General features: G+C 39.2%; 1 protein-coding gene across 1 annotated transcript in view; it reads right to left on the bottom strand.

Annotated features, from left to right (window-relative positions):
* Window positions 1–21652, bottom strand: part of LTK (leukocyte receptor tyrosine kinase) — a 104240-nt gene that overhangs the window by 47815 nt on the left and 34773 nt on the right. The window contains 3 exon segments of the mRNA XM_086614181.1: window positions 3138–3360; window positions 4003–4158; window positions 8441–8551. Of these exon segments, the coding sequence (XP_086470307.1) occupies window positions 3138–3360; window positions 4003–4158; window positions 8441–8551 (490 nt within the window).

A 21652-nucleotide genomic window follows, 5' to 3' on the forward strand; every position in this document is an offset into this window, starting at 1 on the left:
GAAGCTGGCAGGGCATTTTAGTGGCCACCATCACCCCAAAAAGGAGAGAAGGCACAACGAACCAAGAAATAATAGTTTTGTGCGGTTGGCTAACTGAAAACCCATGTGTGTACATGGTCGTGAACTTTTTACTTTTTGGCCTACCAAGATTATCATGGCCAGCGCCTTATACTTTAGCAAGAAAACAGAACAAAACCAGCTTGGCTTTTTGACCACAGAAAGGGAAAAGATTGTCCCTGCTCCAAGTGATGCTTTTTTATTTTCATTGAAGTGTGAGTACTTAGAGTTGAACGAAACGAACTTCTTACTGAACCCAGCTTTGGCTGACAACACTAAAATAATTGTGGTCAGCAGCACAAGCATGTGAAACCACTCAAAACAAAAGCACACTCAGAAGAATTTTCAGCTGTGACTGTTTCTGGGTCTGCAATGGTAAAGAGGGAAAAGGTAGGATAACCAACACAGTAAAAAGACATTAGATGTGACCTCAACAAGCACCGTAACTGTAACCCTGAGAAAGTGAAGACAGCTTTCTGAGCCAAGTGCCATATGAACAAGGTTTGGACTTGCAAGCAGAGCTACAGGGTCTTGATGTTTGAGCTTTACTGAGATAATGAGAAATACAATTTTTTAGATATTTTGTAAATATATAGAATTTCAAACATCTCACTCCCTCAGTGGTTCTCCCTCTAACAGTAGAGGTTCTCCCTCTAACAATACAGGGTATTGTTATATATCACGCCCTGTAGGTGTGGTATATAACAATAAATATTGTGACTTTGCTCCACTTGTCCAGAGGACATGGTGTCTGAAGGTTCATCCGCTTCTTTGTTCTTTTAATAAGGTACATGTGTGAAAAAATGAGTGGCAGCTTCAATACTATTGATTTTATGATAAATCCTAGTAGCAAGTGAGGTGGACAGGACAGTAACTTTCTCTCATGCATGACATATCTATATATCTATATCTATATATCCATCATATTCTGTATATCTCTATCATATTCTATATCACATCTATATCTATCATAATCTACATTTAAGCTTTTGGGAACTGTGTAGCTGGTGGATCCTGGAGGAGGAAACATCATCAGGAGAAGATTTCTAGGTACAGAAAGAGGACAGTTCACTGAAGTGGTCTGGTGCAGCTGGAATTTATCATGAAGTATAGCTTTAATCTAGCATTGAGGGGTGACAGAAGGGACTGAAGCAACATTTCCTGGAATGCCTGATTATCCAGCCTTATTTCTATATCTGAATTTCTACTCTGATCTCAAGACAATCCCTTGGTAGTAATTGTCAATGGTCAACCTACGTATAACACATAGGCATCTACCTCAAGGTCATTTGCTCCTTGTTCTGCTCTAAAATGTGCAGCAGTGTTTGATTAACACAGAAAAGCTTGTAGAACTCCCACTCCCTATGGAAAGCCCCTGGAAAGCAGGAGTGCTTCAGGATGGTCTCTCTTCTTAACAAACAATGGTGTTAAAATCTTAATCATGGAGAGAACGTTCATTTCAGACTATCCACCTAGTAAGAAGCAGTTCCACCACTGTGTGAGAAATAAATTTTGTCCTGCCTGCGTGCTCAGATTTTTCAGGAGTTGTGCAGACATTTTAAAGAGTCTCCCTGTAAATAGGGGGATAAGGAAGGATATTTGACCTAACATGGTTCCTAACTCTGTTATGTCTTCGTTCCTTCCCCTCCTTTCTATATTGATTTAAATCAGGAATCAGTCACCTTCCATCTTTAAAACCTTAATACTAAACCCTCAGAGCTTACCAGTGCTTCATTTCACTCAGCAAGAAAAAGTAATACCAGTGTCTATGCCAACTTCCAGAGAAGCTAACTCCATTCTAATGAATCTAAATGCCATCACTTTTGGAGAGATGATAACCTTGATTTCATGTAGAATTGTTTTGCAGTGCTCAATAAGCTGTTAAGCAACATCTATGATCCACTCCAGAGATTTTATAAATACAGGGGAACGGAGCTGTTGCTGCACTTGTAAAGGCTTTTCAAATACTCAAAGCAGCAAGGGCAGTTATAGGTAAAAAAGGACATTAGAAACTGACTCCAGGAAAGGCAACAGATTCCTTGGGAAATTGGCAAGAAGAGGAAGGAGTAGTCAGGAAGGAAGTGAGCAATAGCTAAAAGCAGGAGAGAGAGGGATCTGAAAGAAAATAAATAAGTTTTTCCAGTCAAACTCTGCTATCTTTGGCTGATCAGAAGTCTTGGCTACAGATCTCCATGGCAGCCTGGGGAGTGCCAAAGAATTCAAAGAAAACAAGACCTGGGATCTATTGCTTAAGTTCTCCATGGGAGTCAGTCAGGTGATGGAAATAAAAAGCTCTGTTGTGTGCCTGACCCAGGTTCTTACAAGGCAGATTGCAGCAGAAGAAGAACAAGCACATGGAAAATGGCAAAATCAGATGACACATAAACTTTTCTCTTTCTTTTCCTGTTGTGATTCATTCCCTTTTCTCATTTCTCCTCCTTACTGCATTCTGCTACACGCAGGAATGAAAAAGTAAAACACTGTGAAGATCAAAGAGAATACAGGACAAGATCCAGGGTTGCTGCACTTTTTTTTTGTCTTCAACTCTTCTCACCTCCAGCTTCTGTTTTCCTCTCCTTGAACTCTATAAATGAAGCAAAAGAGGATGCTTCTGAACTTTGCAGACAGAAAGAGGAAATTACAAAATAGGTAAAGTTAACCCTACCTCAAAATGAGAAACGTGACCCTTGTAACAATGGCAGGACCCTTTGAATACTTAGAGATATCGGTCACGTGGCCAAGGCAAGTCTTTGGACTGAGTGAATTTTACAGCTACAGTCCTAGCATCAGTGAGAGAGCCAACCGCTCTTGACCTTTCCAAATGTGAGGGAAGAAGAGCAAGTCTTAACCAAGTGTGTTCTTTGCAAAAGGCATACAAAAAACCTGCTGTGTTACAGACATCCTGTCAGGAAGCTGCACACTTCACTCCTGACAGTTCTACCTTTATTTTCTGCTGTAACAGAAGCAAGGATCTCAAGAAGGGAGAACATATTGCTAAACGGTAATAGTCGCTAAAGCTGTAGCGACTCCACCCTACCCTGCAATTCAAAGTCTAAACAGCTGCAAATTGATTGTCTTACCCGGCATCCTCTTCATGGCCAATTCTCAGAGAAATTATTATATTTCTGTTTGTCTCCACATATCTGATTTCAACTGTGAACCTCTGGAGGAGAGGAACAGCATCCTGTGAATATATGGCCAGTTCCAGCAAGCAAGAGTCCAAACTCCCAGGCAGGATGGGGCTATGTAGGCTGAATTCACATCTGTCTGGGAGCCTACTGGTGTTCAGGAGGAAAATGTCCCCTGTGAGGGAAAAAAAAAAAAAAAAAAAAAAGAGAGACATACAGTGTGGATGGAAGAGAGATAATACAAGGAAAATGGATAAGGAGTTTGAAGAAAGGAATCATGAGAAGAAAGGAGAGGACTATACACAAAACCAAAAAATAACAGAAAGTAGAGAAAGTAGAATAAAGTAAAAATGACAGAAATAAGTAAAGAAGTGATAGAAGGAATGAGAAGAGAAGAAACCAAACAAAGCAGAGTGAAGACATGTCCAACAAACCAAAAGCCAAAGACTTTGCAAGTAAGACAGCAGACATGTGGAGCCAGCCCTGGTTTGTAAAGCATTGAGCTTCCCAAGAAAAATCCAGTCTCTGTAAGCAAAAGTAGCTTATCCTAAAACAGAGATACAAATTAAGTATATAAAGGTGCTGGCCGTATACAGGGTACATACATACGCAACTCAGCCAGTACACATCCATTATATGATTCTTAGCAACTCTTGGGCATTGACAGCATACTTCTGAGTTGTACAGCAGAACCAGCACATGACAGTATTTTTAGTGACATCTGCCTGAGGTCTCAGCCTGCTGCTGCCACCCACAGCTGCTGCTAGTGCTGGGAGAAAGCAGATGTCCTTTTGAGAGGAACTGTAACTCTGCCTACCTTCAACATCTCCACGGGAGGAACTGTTTTCCAGAAGCAGCTGCTGCCTCTCCTGAGACACCAGGACATCAACTGAAGATAACACCCAGTCCGGTTTTCCAAAATTGTCTGTAGACGTCACCCATGAACAGCTTGAGCCGATGACACAAGAGACCTCTGTTATGAGAAACCAAAGGTTTCACTGAGGCCTTCCCCAGTTTAAGCGGCAGGGGTGATGCAGGCACATGAATGAGCAGATGTACAGTGTATTGGGGCTCTCTCTCCCAAGAAATGGAAGAGTTCAAGGGAAAAAAGAAAGCTTGTCTTGTGCAATAACAACAGTCTCTCCCAGGGTGGGTGAAGGGACATACCAGAAAGAAAACCAATCCTGCGAATTCTTGGCAGGTGTAAATCAGCATTGTCCCAGTGGTATCAACAGTGAATTTGCATCAGCAGAAGGTCTAGCCCATATGTACATAAAATCCTGAATAAGAATAACACCTAGTGCAGCAAGGATATTGAAACCGTACAGATTCAGCATTTTGCCAGAGAGAAACAGATGAAACTCTAAAGTCAACCATATCTCAGCAACAGAAAGAGCTTGACAGAGTCTCAAGCAGAAGAGCTGAGCAATGCAAGCTTTACATATTTTGTTATTATTTTTTAAACAGTTTTTCTTTCCTCCCACAGGATGGGCAAGAACATCCTCTTAACAAACTCCAGAGTCCATTTGCAGCACGGAGAACACTAGATCATCCTGGCCACAATTTTTCATAATCAGCATGTTATAAACCAGACAAGAAGTAATTCACTGTTCTCTCATCAATCTAATATAAACTCCCTGAAGGGACGTTAGCTGCACGAAGCTCTCCCACACAGAGTGGGGCTGAATAGATATGGTAAGCTGAAACTAACTTGCATGATGTTTATTTTCAGTAGCAATAATAATATTACAGTAATAACTGGGGGACCCTCAGGCCATATGAGAAATAATAAGAGACTAAACATTCGTATTTTGGATGCTGATGTTCAGACGGTATTCAGATCTTGCAAACATGAATGACAAACATGACATGATCATGCGAAAAATGTTATTCCTTTGGTAGCCCTATTCCTGAGGAGGCAAAAAGACAGGTATAAAGAACAGAATTAAGGTCAAGGGTATAACAAGGACAAGTGATTGCACAGGCAACACAGGTGAGACAGAAACAAACAAAAAAAAGAGCCTCCAGAAGGTTGGCTGTACTTTAACTAAACTTTCAGAAAAAGAAGAAACGGAAGCGTCTTTTGAGTGCAACAGCTGAAGTAGACAAGTTTCCCTAATTTTTGAAGTTAATTGTAACTATGTTTTTATAAAACAGCAACCAGTGTGCAGGGATAAGAGAAACACGGATGTTACAGAGTTGCCTTGGGACAGGCTGCGAACTCCCACCTGAACACACATGCTCCTCCAGGTCCTGCGTACGCTTCCCAGCCCTGTCTGGCCTGCTCGCTGCTGGTAGTTACCGCCTCTCTCAGCCTAACACCTGCGCCAACCACTTGAACAGCTTCTCAGCCCACCTCATCAAATCCATACAGCTTAGCAAAGCTCTACTGCACCGTTCAGCCCATCATTTTTAAACAGAAGCCACAAGCAGATGAGCTGGCAAATATGCATGTGCACCTGTGTGTGTACACAATGCCAGCTTCCAGCAAGACACGGAAAGGAAGATAACAGCCACTATCTTGTCTCTGCTGGATCTAGGAAAAGATGTCTGTGTGCAGCTTCAGGCTATGTTTTGATGATCCAGTAGAACAGCTTTAGGGTTCTCAATAGCTCAGAAACTCCGCAGCTATACGAGACAAAGAGTCCTGATCCAGACCTGCTGTGTTGTTTCAAATTTATTAAAGTTCAACAGGTTAACTCAGTACTCACTGGCTTATTGCCAGTAGTAGTAATATTTTTATCAGGTAAAAAACTAGTTGGTCATAAAATCCAGAAAGCAATTTCTCTAACAACAGCAGGACAGTGCAAGAGAGCAAAGTGAGAGCTCAGTAAAGAAAAAAAATCCTCTTCTTTTTTAAATAGAAGTTTATTTGAAACTAATATTTGTGACAAAATCATTTCATTAAATCTTACCAATACCCCTGCTTGTAGCAGCAAGGACTGTACCAATGCAGACTTAACCCTTAGAACACGCCTCACATAACAAGGCAGTTCACTGCTCAGATAAATGAACACAACATTCTCCTTCAAAAGCACCTAATTCCAATACCCTCCAGGTTATATAAAGCCTATCTGCCACAACTGGAGACCTGAGAGGATCTGAATATCTGCATGAAGAGTCTGAAACAGATCAGGGAAGTTGTTGACATCTGGTAAAAAAGGGCCTCTGAGGTTTCTGGTAACAGGTCATGTGCAATGCATTGTGATGGAAAGATCAATCAGCAAGAAACTGTTGTTTAGCATAAATGGCAGAGCAAAAGAACTGGGTACCCTCATGTGGTCACAGTATAAGAGAACACTGAAAGCTGCAGCCTCTGACATCACTGGGTACCACCTAACAGAAGCTTCATATCCAACTTTGCTTAGCACCTATGGACCTGGAGAACTTCAAGCGCAGGTCAACAGAAAGGCAAAATGTGACAGAAATTAAAAGACAAAAAGTAAAATAGAGAGAGAAATATATCTGTGTTACCAGAATCAGCAAAGGACATTTTAAGGTGTTACAAAAGTGCTCTGAAGAAGCTTAGATTGAAGAAAGCTCATGGAGAGTCATGGACAGGGCATGTCCAAAAGGAGGTTCATGGTTTAAAGAATTAGATACCATCTGCAAGATGTTACTATAAGGAGCTCCTCTCTGGCAAGTCTAAGTCACCTTGTCGCCTCCTGTGAGGAACATATGTGGCTTTTCCAGCATCCACAGGCCTTTCTTTATTGTTTAGCATTTTCATTAATGATCTGGACAGAAGAGGTAGAGTGCACCTCAAGCAAGTTCACAGAGTATACAAAACAGGAAGGGGCAGTTGAAACACCAGATGGCTGTGCTGCCAATTCAGAGCAGCCTGAACAGGCTGAAGATTAGGCCAATAGGAACCTCTTGAAGTTCAATAGAAGGAAATGCCAGTCCTGCACCTGGAGAGGAATAACCCTTGGCACCAGTACGTGCTGGGTGCTGACTGGCTGCAAAGCAACTCTGAAGAGAAGGACTTTGGAGTCCTGGTGGGCAGCAAGCTGTCCATGAGCCAACAATGCACCCTTGCAGCAAAGAAGGCCAACAGCTTCTGGGATGCATTAGGAAAAGCACTACCAGCAGATTGAGAGAGGTGATCCTTCCTCTATTCTATACTCAGCACCAGTGAGACCACATCTGGAGTACCGTGCCGAGCTCCGGGCTCCCCCATACAAGAAAGATACAAACTTGCTGGAACAAGTCCAGCATAGGCCCACAAAAAGATGATTGAGGGACTGGAGCATCTTTCATAAGAGGAGAGGCGGACAGAGCTGGGACTGTTCAACCCATGTAAGAGAAGGCACAAGGGGATTTCATCAATGTGGTACGAACGCCTCATGGGAAGGAATGAAAAGGAAGCCAGACACTTCTTAGTAGTGCCTGTCCACTGACAGAACAAGAGGCAATGGACACAAATTTTTAAAAAAGGAAATTCAACCCGAACACAAGAAAACACTCATATACTTAGCTGACCACACTTTACTGACCACAGAGAGTGGCCAAACACCGGAACAGGTTGCCCAGAGAAGTTGTGCAGTCTCCATTTGTGAAGACATTCAAAAGCCATCTGGACATCGTCATGGCAACCTGCTCTAGCTGTCTCTGCCTGAGCCGGGGGGGTTCAACTAGATGATCTCAAGAGGCCCATTCCAACTTCAACCATTCTCTGATTAACTCACTAAATGAAAAGGTGTCACTTCAATTTCCAAGTTTCCGCACCACTGGATAGCAACTGTTTCATTTCTCTTTAGGCACTGACAAAGTATAGTGCTTGCTACATCTGTCCTGGCACCACAATAAGACCAAAATTTTCCTATATCACAAGTTTTTGTCCAGCTCACTGGGCTTTTACAATGCCTAGAAAAAGCAAACTCCAGTTGGAAAAAAACTTAATTCGGTATCAAGGAAGGTAGTATCTTCTATAGTTGCTGGAAAGCAGCTCCACTGATTAGCTTTTATTTCAAGAACTCCCAAACCTTTCACTGTGCTGATGGAGAAGATTATTCTTTTAATTTTCCTTTTTTTTTCTTTTTTTTTTTCTGTGTTTTGTTTTGAGTTTTTTTTTTAATAGGAAATAAGGATTCACTTAAGGTTACACTGGCCTTTCTGAGTCATTGCTCCATTTCCAGTCAGAAAGCCAATGCCACGGCTTTTTGGCAAAGGGTCATTGTGACTGTCAGCATCTATTTTGCACCTAGATTCTGAAGCAGAAATAAGAAGGATGTAAGGAAGAGGACTTGTAGTACCTGGTTCAGAAGGCTGATGCAATGACACAATCCTGGTTTTTAACAGGGAGATCTTCTGAGGTGGATTTGGTGAAGAAGAGTTTTCTTCATGTGATCCAGAACAGGAGGCAACTATAACAAAACAAAAAGACCAGGTGAAGAGTTTGGTGTTTCAATACAAAACTCTGCTCCCATATTGTTAAAAGTGAATGTATATTCAACAAAGCCCTGTTATATTACACCCATCCTCATTATAGCATACCGGTGCAGTAATGTCCTGATGATGCTTCAAAACAGCCCTACCACTTTCCAGAAATGTATCTACAACAAAATACTTTACTTACTAATATGTTATTTGCTATTCTTTATCCACCTCCAATTTTACCAGTATATAACCTCTAAAGAGCCTGTAAATTCTGGTAGTGCCCTTGTTGCAGTAACAGTACATCCAGCTGCCTGCCAACAACTACACCTCTAAAGCATTCATGTTGGATGGGGCTTTGAGCAACATGATCTAGTGAAAAATGCCCTTGCCCATGGCAGGGGGATTGGACTAGATGATCTTTAAAGGTCACTTCTGATCAAACCATTCTATGATTCCACGATTAGAAGAAGAGTTCAACTGTAAAATATGTTAGCTTTACAATACATGACATGGATTTATCAGCGATCTTTTGTGAAGAACAACCCCTCATCTGAAACAAATGCTAATGAAGTCTTTGCATCATTGCACACATTCAGAGAAGAGATTTCTTTCTTACTGCCAGGCATGAAGCATGGATCTTCAAACAAATCAGGTAACTTTCTTGTATCTGATATCTAGTAATACATACTCTCTCCAACACTCTTCTTATTAATCCGCCTGCACTGCTCTATCTCAGGGATCTCCTTGTCATAAATATATAAAAACCTTCATTGGTAATGGTGATATTTGATCATAATTATGACACCAATATATACACATTTGTGCATTTTTATTCAAATCGAATCTTAGAGTCCTGATGTAAAGTTTGGCTGTGCTGGAAAAAAAGATCAAAATCTAAGAAGATATAAAAGGCTACGGAAATTATTTTCTACTTCACTAATGTGAATATTAAATCCAGCATGCTAAGATTAGCTGATTTGAAATAGAGATGTTCTTCTGGATCAAATTTTTGTTATTCAAAGTAAAACAAATTTACCAAAATTATTACTCATTGTGGTACTTCTGACAATTAAAGATTTAGTACCTTCTGATTTCTCTTTGGAACTACTCATACCAATAATGGCTTTTTTATTTATTTCATCCATGCATGTGAAGATATATAAGTCCCAAACTAAACATGCAATAATCTTTATTTAAGACTGTCCCAGGTATTTTCTTTCCTAGGAATCATAAGCAAGTTGACCAGAACAAACATATTTGTTTTCAAAAGCTGTTCAAAGACAGAGAGATGCAAAAATCAGTTGTCATCAAACCTCAACCATATGGGTTATGAACTCACCAATACAAAAAAGTGAAATAATGTCAAAGAAGACAGAAATCCTGTTCACATGAATTGCAGTTGAGACAAAGATGTATATACATGCTATTAGAAACAGCTGAGAGATTCTCAACAGAACTAATTCAAGCACTGATGTTATGAAAACATACAGAAGGATCTAGAACAAGAAAAACAGAAAAAAAAAAAAAAACAGACCTGAACATATGTTCAACTTTTTCAAACTTACCACTGCTTTTAGTTTTTCAGTAATACCTGGTCTGATTTCAAACTGCTAAAATGATTTTCGTTTTAATACATACGACAATATGCATCACACAGTGAGTAAAATGCTGTGAAATGTTTCATAGCAGGAGAATGCTGTACTCTTCCATCTTTTATTATGATACTAAAGACAGGCATCAGTCTTCATGGGATTCCAAGGAAAGGATAACTTTCGAACATAACAGCATCATGCTGAAGCAGACACATGCTGTACCGATGACAGGCCTGTGGTCTACATAGAGCAATTGTCAAACAATACTTTTTTCCTGCCTCTGTGTTCAAATATGTAGGGACATTAATGTTTGAAAGGCTGATTCTGCACTGTACATAAGACACTGGTCTGCTAAGTAAGGTATCTTCAACAACAGAACGAAATCCTCAAAAAGAAAGTGAATTCTTGTCTGGCCAGCCTCATGAAAGGCTTGTCTTTCTTGGCTTGCCTTATGAAAAACAATGGGGGAATCTCTTCATAAAACTGTCAAAAAAATTCATGCTAAAAATCAATCATATATTGCAAACAGATCTATTTCACCACATTGAAAGAAATTCTGCTGTGGAAAGAGAACAAGGCCTTTTGACAACTTGAGTCTGCTCCTCTCAACTTATGCTTTGTATCTGTTGAGATGTTGTTCAGTTCTTCATCTCCCAATCTTTGTTAAGCAGTGCAGCAGCTTTAGTATTTCCTTCCCTCAGGGCTTACTGTAAAGTCTGTTCCACCCACTCACCTCCTCACATGCTCCAAGCTGCTCATGTATTTTAGAAATAGCCTGAATATCATGGGAACCACAAAACATAGTACAGTCATGGCAGGAGTTCTGCTAAAGACATTCCTCTTGATAAAACTAAAACTTAGTCAAAACATTTAACTTGCACTCCCCTCCCTCCCCCCAATTACATAAACACCTTTGGGATTTTCCTCTTCTTTCTCTTAGCAAACACAAGTTCCAGTGGCAGACTGCCATGAACAGAGGCCTAAGCTACTTGAAACATGAATTTACTGCTTTAGTATGAAAAAAATAGCCATTGCCATTGATGATGGCTGAGACAAACAGGGTACAAACGTTTTTTGTACTGTTCAGATAAGTGTCTCTGAAGTTTGCTGGTCTGGTATTAAGATATATTAAAACTTAATTACTGCTTTGCCACAAAGAGCACTGCATAAAACTTGATCCGCTAATTAAATTATCCACTGTGCAGATTGTCAGCAACATCCTGTGAGAAGTAAGGAAGTGGTTAAAAAATTTTGCTTTCACCTAGATTTAATTAAGACTGCACATCAAGGACAGTTATAGTTAAAATAAAAAAATAAAAATAGACATAATGCCCCAGAGCGGTGGAAAGTACATTGTAAATCTTTGAGCGCGGTGAACTCCCTACCAGAGGTACGAAACTGAGGGACGGCATGGTAAACTCCCTACTTGAGATAAGAAAGTGACGGACTGAAGCCAGCTGGAACCAGAGGGGGCGGGGGGGAGTTCATGCTGATGAAGACTCTTGACTTCATCCATGGTGAAAAGTTCACACTGACAAAGACTCCTGACTTCATCCACACCGACCCCGGGACGACCACCAGGACAAACTGCGCATGACTGGTGGGAGGGGGGAGTAAGGCGACTTATGTAAATACTAATTGTAATATCTCCTCCCTGTCCCCCGAGATAATAATGAATATGTAAAAACATTTATGAGCACGTAATGGCTTATAGTATAAATCACCCACTGACGATTGTGTCGGCGTGCCTCTGGCTATGGTCATGCGCCCAGCGCTGTGATTTTGCTCCACTGACTTTGTCCCCAAATAAACTATTGAAAATTATTTACGTGGGCTCGTTTCTCACAATCCCATTCAATTTTGGCAAAAAGCCAAGAAGATTCATTCAAATGCCTGGTAGCAACCCTACTCACCTACCCTGGGAAGATGCCCCTTACTGAACTGGGCATGTTAGAGGAAGGAAAGGCCGCCATTACAGCTGAGTTCACTGAGAGACAAAATATACTTGGACAGGAGACCCTAGACCCAGTGATAGGCAAGGAACTTATTCATTTGCCCCCACAGAAATATGCCCCCATTCTTTTATTTCCTCATAGCAAAGAATTTCTGTCTATGACTGGGCAGAAGAGGACTCACAGTATGATGAATCCACGCATGAGATCTGAATAGTGGTTTTGTAACACTCTAGTCCAGCCTACACTTGTACTTATGGATTTTTTTTCTTGCTCACTCATACAACCTCTCTGATTAAACTGAAAACCTAGTGCACACAGTCACTCACAGGAACTCTTCTTCACTTCCTTTTGAAACTCTGAATTCCAGAGACGCTTCCAATAACCCCACATCATACTCTCTCACACATTTGTGTGTAATTCTTGTATGACATGAATTTCAGCATTAAACAAATAATAATGACTATCTCTTGTCAACTACATGATTTCTCTGTCTTGATCTGCAAAACGCAATGATTTAAGTGAAAAGAAATAAAAGATGGAGAGAAAGGAGATCTATGATTTTAACCTAAGTCTGCCGTTAAGGAACATAAAACGATCAGGAAGAAATAGTAAATGTAACAATATTCAACTGTCACAGTGAAAATACGGGATCTTTCAACAGCATAGCACAAATCCATTGCTTTTTCTGTAATTGAACACAGTGAAACCAGAAGCCTCCAGCACTCAGAAGGTAATTCCATTTCTTTCACTATCTTACAGAAAAAAGCATTCAGACATCTGCAGGGCTGAAATTTTTCCTGAATCCTAATGTAACTTTGCAGAAGAGAAGAAAATTACAGAAAGTACTTATAGTACTCATGATGGGAAATCAAATCCAGGTTAGCCAAGCCATCTTCCTGCCAAAACAGGAATATCCTTTAGAGCATTTTCTAGTGTTTTCCCCATCTAATATCAAAATAGCAACTCAATATTTCTCACTGCTTCTCTGAGAAGATAAACTAACGTACAGACTAATAGAACTGACTGTCAGGAAGTCAGACTAGACAAAAAGAAGACTCTTTGTCTACTACCCCTCCTAGTATTTTTCGATTACTCCTAAACCTTCCACTTTCAGTTCAATAAATAATCTATCTCCTTCATGAGTATTTACAGCTTTAAGTTATTAACCTTCCACCTTGAAAATGTCATTGTGATCTCCTGCTGCTTGCTATTCAACTCTTTTATTCTTTGCTCATTAGTTGGTTGGTCCTCATGTCCCTTGCTTACTTCATCACTCTCTTTGTCCAGATAAATTGCAGGTGATGGACAAAAAGGGGAGCAACATGACAAAATGTAGTTTTGCCAAAACTCATTATATAAGATGATACTTTAGGATCTTCTTAGAGCCCTCTCTATTTTTTCAGGGTTCTTGCAGAAAGGCAGACATCAGCGCACACTAATGCCATGCTATGCAGAATGGCCATTCTGCTGCCTCTTGAGATCTTCCTGTTTATCCATGCAATAATCTCATCAGTCATTTTGGCCAAAATAAATCCTCTTAGTTGGTCATCCACCACAACATCAAGTCTCTCTCTGGCATATTTCCTTCCAGAACAGGTATTCCCACCCTCTTTATCTATATTATTTCTCTTCGAGATACCTGGTTTTATTACATTGGTGAGATGGACTCTACCTTATTTATTTCTTATTTTAAAATAAAGATTTTTAATCTCTGTGTTATCAGCAGATCATCAGTATAGCATTTATGTTGTCTTCTGACTTACTGCTAAAACAGTTAATAAGCACATAGCCCAGAATTTACCCTTACAGGAAACTTACAGGCAGAGTTAATCGACAATTGTTCCTATTTATACTTTAGTTTTAAACCTACATATAACAAAGTGATTTGTACCAGCCCAGGCACGCACTAAGTTACGTATTAAGAGTTACCGATGGAAGTACGTGACTGAAGACGGAATGTCCTACTATGACTTTTGTCAAACTTGTAAAGCCATTTAAAAAATGACACTGCAACAAGAAGTCTTTTCAAATAAGCCCTTTAGCTTGACATGCAATTTTAAATTCTTTTCTAGTTCTTTGATCCTATATCAAGTATTTTGATATTTTTACTCGGACCAATATTAAGGCAGCAATCTTTGTATTACCAAGTAGTCTTATTCACATGAGTAGAGAGTATATCAGCACATGTAATTAAATACAGCCATCCAGCATATTCCATTTACCCTTTTTAAATACTAATGAAACATTAACTTTTTTCCTGTTCTCCAGAATTTCTTCAGTATCTCAAGACTTACTGAAGAATTCAACACGGATGTCTTTTAAAGCTCCTTAGTTAGTTCTTTCAAAATTCTTGAATGCAAGCTATCTTGATGAGTTGTTTTACAAACAGGCATTTTAATAACTGCTTTTTCACAACATCTTTGTGTTGTTATGAAAACTGTTGCATTATTTCTACGTGACAGTGAAGTATCAATTGTTGTTTTTTTTTCCTAGAAGAGAAATATTTATTGAACTCTCTTTCTTTTAGTTTCTGTTATAGACAAACTTACCACACACATCTATGACAGACTCATATAATTGCTAATATTTTTTTGCTGCTAATGCACTTGGAAAACATCCTTAGACTTCCTACATCTGCTGCTGGGTTCTTCTTAATTTATTCTGTTTTCTTCATCTATTGTTAAATTTTTGACTTTTCAACTTTCTTTTCCTGCAAACAATGTGCTTTTTTCCTTAGTTTTTACACTAGCATAGCCTCCCCTTTCAGATATAGGTTTGTGGCTTTCTAGCCATTTATACAAGCAACCCAATTATTATCTGCATTTTTCTGTCCAGAGTCTTTCAACCGAGTTAGCATGACATTGTGTTAAACTTTGGAAGATTTAACTCTTTTGGAAGTACCAAGATATAGCAATTCAGATGTTATTGAGGCACTAAACTCCATTTATTTGAGTCTCTAGGCTGAAGTACATCTCAGATCACTTCAGATTTGATTCCATTTCAAAGAAGTGTGTATTCAAGCCACAATCACTTCCACTTGTGTAACATCTGGGTTTAGTTCTGAGCTCAGTTCTTACCTCTATTTTTTATTTGCTTAGAATAGGTCTAAGACAATATCCTAATATGTGATATGAGGATTTGCATTCAGATATTGTCATTTACTCAACATTTGCAAATATGCTTTCATGCTGGCAGAATGAAGCCTCCAATATGCCACTTGTACCGAAAGCTGCACACTCACACACACGAAAGAGCTTTTTTTCCTTCCCTTACACACAACAGGCTAGTTAGTATTTCATCCAGGTCTTTAGTTGGATTTGGCAGTCTATAGCAGTCATCAGCAAGCATATCAACATTTATTTGAGGTAATAATTGATCTTTTGGCCTTAAAAATCGTTTAGTTCAATGACTGGGAAAAGACGAAATGTCATTTTTGCCATGCGATGCTGTTCCCAACTTACTTCTGTCCTTTGATTCTAATCACAGGAATTCTCCCTCCTAGTCTGAGAAATTCCAGCTTATCAGCATTTAGGTTTAGAAATTAGTAATTCCATTCCATTGCCGCTTGTTTATTAGTCAACCTCATCACGTCAGCAGTAGGCAATTAAAGAACTCCTCTTTCAGTCCTTGGTGCCTTGATTAATTTTATTTTCAACACCTTGACTCTCCTAAACAAGTGATTTTTATTCCTCGCTTTTCTATCATTTCCCTTGGTTGCTAATTTAACACTGTTCGAACAAGTCTGGCCTAGCAAGTCTACAAGGTTACTTCCCCTCCAGTGAGCTGGAGGCCAGTCAAACCATACAGCCTCTTTTCCCCAGAGAATATAGACATGCATTTCATAGACTCAAGTCTTGTACAACTTCTCTGGGTAGCAGAATACTTCTAGACTTTTTTTTTTTTAACTTTCTGTATTGTTTTATGTGCTGAACAGGAATGGCTTCTAAGAACATACCTTGTACATACTTCTTTGGCACCATTAGAAGATTTCTAAAAAACAGTTACATTCTGCGAAACTAAAATCAGTTATTTACGCTAGTAAGGACTATCCTTGGTAGTTCCTTGCTTATTTACTTCAGAAAACCTACTCAGCTGTTGCAATCCTATCTGGTATCTCATCCACAAAAGAGAGAATGCCACCTCCTTGCCCACCTGCTGACTGCTGACAAGAATCTTCCTTCTAAGGAGGTGAGTGGATCAGTCTGAAGAGCTTTTCACAACCAGGCACTGAGCAACTCCCTATTATAATATTCACTTGGATTGCCAAAGATCATCTGTAGTTTCCATGACATACAGAATGACTAAACAATTACAGTTGCACAAAATTCCTGCAGTCCTCTTTCCCACTGCTCACAGTATGCCTGCTTCCTGGCTGCCCCTAGTTACACAAAATGCTGCTTTGTGTCTCATTTCCTCGCTTTCTCTATTTGGTCACTCAGTGGCCAGTTCCTTCCCTGGATAGTGAAGTTTCCTGAATCATGTTGTCTAAACACACTTTATCCTCTCCAATGCTTTATAGAGTGTATACTCATCCTTTCAAGCCTCAAATCTTTCTTTCTAATAAAATCACTATGTTACACTTAAAAAACAAAGACTATTTAAGCTCTGGCATCAAATACAGTACATCACAGGTTTCCACCACCATGCTACAACTATTAGACCAAAATCACCCAAAAAGTTTTGCCCATGCCATCTACATTTTTCTCACAAGCCTCATCAATTAGATAAAAAACAAGATGAAATTCTTGTGTTCTCCTCTTGACACTGCTTCCCTAACTTGGCATGTTGCCTTTGAATAGCAACTTGCTAATTATAATTTCTTATTGAGTTTCCAGTGTACATGTACATCTACTGAAACAGATCTGAATGACTATTTTAATTCCAGTTGAGAAATAGCATGCCAAAAACACTTATTGAAATCCAAAAATATGCCATCTACTGCATCCTCCTAATCTACTAATTGCGTAGTGTATACATGCGCATACTCACGTGTGCACATATTGTCACATTCACATAGAAAGATTTCTCTTTTTAGAGCTCAGCTGCTCATTATTCGTATGTCTGGTTTTTAATACTAACTGCTTACTACTCACAGATAACAAGGGCTTGGCTTTGCATTGTCTCTCACCTCTATTAAAGCTGCCAGGAATCAATCCTATGCTACCCAACTGTCAGAAGGCTTTCCAAAGACCTTTTTGATGCACTGTTCAGGGCAGATCCAGTCTGGTCTCCTTTCTCTCTCTTCTCTTCTCTGTTCAGGCTGCAGTGATTGCTAGCAGGAGAGGCATCTACTCCATTTCTGCTAGCTGTGTACAGACATGATACCGACAGCTAACACAGCATGTACCAATGTCGGTTCTGAATAAGAGGGGTTTGTCCAAATGACCTGAAGCTTCACTGGAAGTCAACTTCTGTTTTTCTTGGTAGAATTTAATTGGTTTGAACTACAGCATTGTATCTGAACGTTGGCTGTTCCCGAGACTGATGGCATGTAAAACACACATTTGCTGCTTATATCACATCTGTGTTGGAGACAGCAGAATTACAGATCCTGAACTCTTAATCTGGTACTTCTTCTTCCCTTGCTCCTCCATACATATTAATGGAGAAACAAATATTTAAAATAACTTGAGAGTGCCATAACTGTGTTTTGCCTCACAGGGAATATAGATCTTCTTGGGCTTGTAAAAACTGGCCAAAACAGAGGTGAGGGAAAAAAGAAAAAAAAAAAAAGAAAAAGACCAAAAAAAAGACAGATGAATATCAGAAATGTTCAATGAACCAAAAAGTGAAAAAAAAATTTTTTTACTCCCTTTTCAAACCTTAAAACACTTTTCCATTTCTCTGCAATAAAACCACCATCCATTCTTAAGGAAAATTTTCGTTTCTCACTGGCTAAATTTTTTACGTTAACCTTTCAATATTTTCAATCTAATTTACAGTCAGGCCACATAAATGGTTACGTTGTCAAAACCAGAAGAATTACAAGTTTGAAGGAGAGGAAGGATGCAAGCCTTTCAAGGTGGCTTTGTCATTAGAGAAAAGGGATGTGAAATTGCTCCCTAAGATATCTGTTTTAAAACAAACTGTCAAAAAGCCATCATCACAGAGGGAACATAGCTTGCATGACTGGCTTGCACTAGATACCTAACTCTGAGATGAATAAAATTAAGGAGCATGTGTCTAACTCTTAATAGCGGTTTTCAAGCAGCTCCAAAGAAGGACCAAGAAGGAATATATGATGGAAATACATTTTGCCTTCCAAGGGAACAGTACTTCAAAATTGTTGTGCTCTTGTGCATCAATTTAGAGAAAGAAATATAATGGTTTATTCCCTCAGAAATGCACTCATTAGAGTTTCTCATTTGCAGCTTAAAAGGAGATATGTATGTGTGAATTCAAATATAGAGATGTGAAAGGCATAATTAGTCACAAGAGAAGGTGAAGGAAGATATTATGACTGTAGATGCAGAGAGAGTTAGAAAGCAGAACAGAAGGGCTCCCTCAAAAGACAACCCATAGCCTCACCTTCTGCTGATGACTGTAAAATGCTAAGCAGTGACTATTTTTTCATGGCATGTTTTTATATGAAAATGCCAGTTCTATTACTTAATAGGAAATACCAGTATCTTCCAAACATTCACGTGGAAACTATTACAGTGTTTTGTTAAGATTGAATACGTCTTCCATACTCTGTAATCTAGTTCAGAGTTTGTAACAATAATACAGTAAAATAGTGTAATACCTAGCTGAAAGAAAATATTTTAATGCTTTCAAAACAAGCTGTTTGCCATACTGAATGACTCATTTTGATTAAGTCAAAGCATAAATTTGGAACAATTTGGTTTGTGAAAAATGTTAAGATTTTGAGTCTTCATCATGCTTAGAAATGAAACAAGATTTCCAAAATCAGTTTCCTATGAGACAGACTATGTAGTTTTCAACAAACTCACATGTTAAGATGCCAAAAAACCCCTCTGAGAGCTGCCCAGAGTGACCGACAAAATTAGGCAAATGAGAGATGGGAGACATAATTGCTAGACTTTAGATGTTCAGCTACCAGCTTCTGGATGCCTCTGCATTTTGTGGCCTGTGGCAGGAGTTCAGTGTCCCTGCACTTTGGCTCCTATGGCATGGCAGTGCAACACTTTGAAGCAAAAGAGAAATTGTATGCCAGCAAGAAAATGAAAGAAACATAATTTTCAGATCCAGGTTTTGAACGAATTATTACAATGAATGTGGAATTGACCCTGTAGAATTCAATTTAGTAAAAAGAAAATTATTTTCAACTACTTGATTTCACACAACATAACTTAAATGGAGAAGATAAAAGTGACTTTAAGCTGTCCTTGAGCTCCCTTGATTTTCGAGGTTACTTAATGATCCTTTCCATCCTAGTTTTACTAGGAGCAGCTTTAGGAATGCTCTAAACCTCTGTACTGCTCCAAGAATCCCTCAGGGGCTGCTCTGCTCACAGAGGTTATCCAAGCACAAAGGCACATTTCCTGCATTTCTTTTCTTCTTTGATCTACTTTTGACACAAGGATGACTGCCAACAGCTCTTCATCATCTAAGGATTCCCCTTTAAGAACTTAACCCTTGCATACCAGCATAAATCAGCTATAAGGATGCTCCACACATCGTTAAAAGCAGTTTTATTAGATACACATCTTTCTCTGGTAACTCCTCCCAGATAGGAAGAGAGGCTCTCATGTCACAGCATTGTGTCTAGTACAGACATGACTCATGAGCAAGGTTCTTATTCCTGCTCTGCTATTAGCCCTGACTCACTGTGTATAACAACACAGATGGTGGGATTAACCTCTTGGGGAAGGTGCTTTTAGCAAAACCAAGTGCGATGTAAAGACTTCGTTATCAACCCTCTTGGCTCACCTAAAGGAGAAGGAAGAACTATCACAGCCAACACTCATTTCCTTCTCCAAGACTCTTGGCCATGGAATCCTACAAGCTTTTCTTCAATATTCAGCTTCTGTATGAATCTGTTAGGAGATTATTGAGGGATCGGAAACTAATCCGTACACGGCAGGTAATTCCATCTTTTCGCAATTTCATATCAGAAACAATGTCATCTTCTAGTTTCATTAAAACCTACCAAAATCCACTCTCTGCTGAAGAGCACACGACCACCAGTGAATTTTGCAATACTGAGATGCTACTGGTAGCAGAAGAGAAACACCTAAAAACTTGCATGCTTTCAGGTGGTTTCCATGCTAATACTCAAAGCCCTGTTTACAAACTGCACGCAAAGTGCTTCTCAAGATAGTTTTGCCTTGAAGAGAGCACGCACGGTTTTGCACTGTGCCCTCACACACAAATGTAGTATTCACACACACAAAGCCATTTACACAACAGTCTGCCCAGCAGTGAAACAAGAAAAATATTTCGCCACATCTATTTTTAATAATGAGAAAACTCTCAGATATTAAATTGAGAACATGTAAAACAACCAGCTTAATATATACCATGGTTTCCAATATGTAGCAGTGACAAATGTAGCAGAAAAAAATGAAATTACTCCTTTGGAAAAGCACCAGATGCCATGTTTTAAGCTGAAAAACTCATGTTTAATTAAAAAAGGGACAGTTTAATACACATAATGTCATTTGCAAACAGTAAATGGCCCATTTCATTTGACTATACCAAACTTCAAGAACATTGTTTGTGATTTCCTGCTATTGTGCATATTGTACTTTCTCTTCTAAATCACAAAACCCTCTTGTGGAACCAGTAGTAAACATACAACACTGTGAACTTCCTCTAGCTCCTTTTCATTCAACACCCTTACTAATGATCGACTGCTTTATTACAAAGATAAGGCTATCCTTGCTTTTACCTATTCGCTTTAAAACAGGCTCTGCTCTCAGCTTCCTTCTAATGAATAATAAAGAGGAAAGAAGAAAGAGTTACACCACCCCTATAGAAAGACAAGAAGACTGAAAGAGCCCGCTAGTTAGCTGGTTCTACTACAAAAGCCTCTATTTCACAGTTCTGAGACTGCACCAGAGATGTGTTTGTGTCAACCTAAGAAGGAGCAAGAGATTAGGAAAAGTCTAAATAAATCTATCAAAAAGAAAACTCGGAGTTATTGCAAATTCATCATCAAAAAAAAAAAAAAGTAAGCAAATGAAATCCAAGAAACCACTCCCACCCCAAACCCAACTTTTAAAAAACAACCAACCCACATACAACTTCAGCAGGGTAGTTAATAAAGGGGGGAAGATGCAGAGGTACCAGCTATTCGATTTTTTCCTTGGCTACTGTGGAAAACACTGTTAAACCATCAATTACATAAGGACACTTACAACTACCTGGCTACTTCTAATGTTGTGCTGGTACACAAAGAGCCTCTGCAAAGGTGGCAAAAATTTTTGCAGCAGGAAAAGCTCCCAGTTATTTTCCTCCTAGTATTGAAATGCAGTTTAGTATCAGAAGCATGATGTGTGATTTAAAGTACTGATCCGAGTATGAAAATGTAAGGCTCAAATCTCTTATTCTAACATAACACACATAATCCTGTTGG

Source organism: Tauraco erythrolophus, chromosome 6 (genome assembly GCF_009769465.1).
Source record: "Tauraco erythrolophus isolate bTauEry1 chromosome 6, bTauEry1.pri, whole genome shotgun sequence".
NCBI classification, from domain to species: Eukaryota; Metazoa; Chordata; class Aves; order Musophagiformes; family Musophagidae; genus Tauraco; species Tauraco erythrolophus.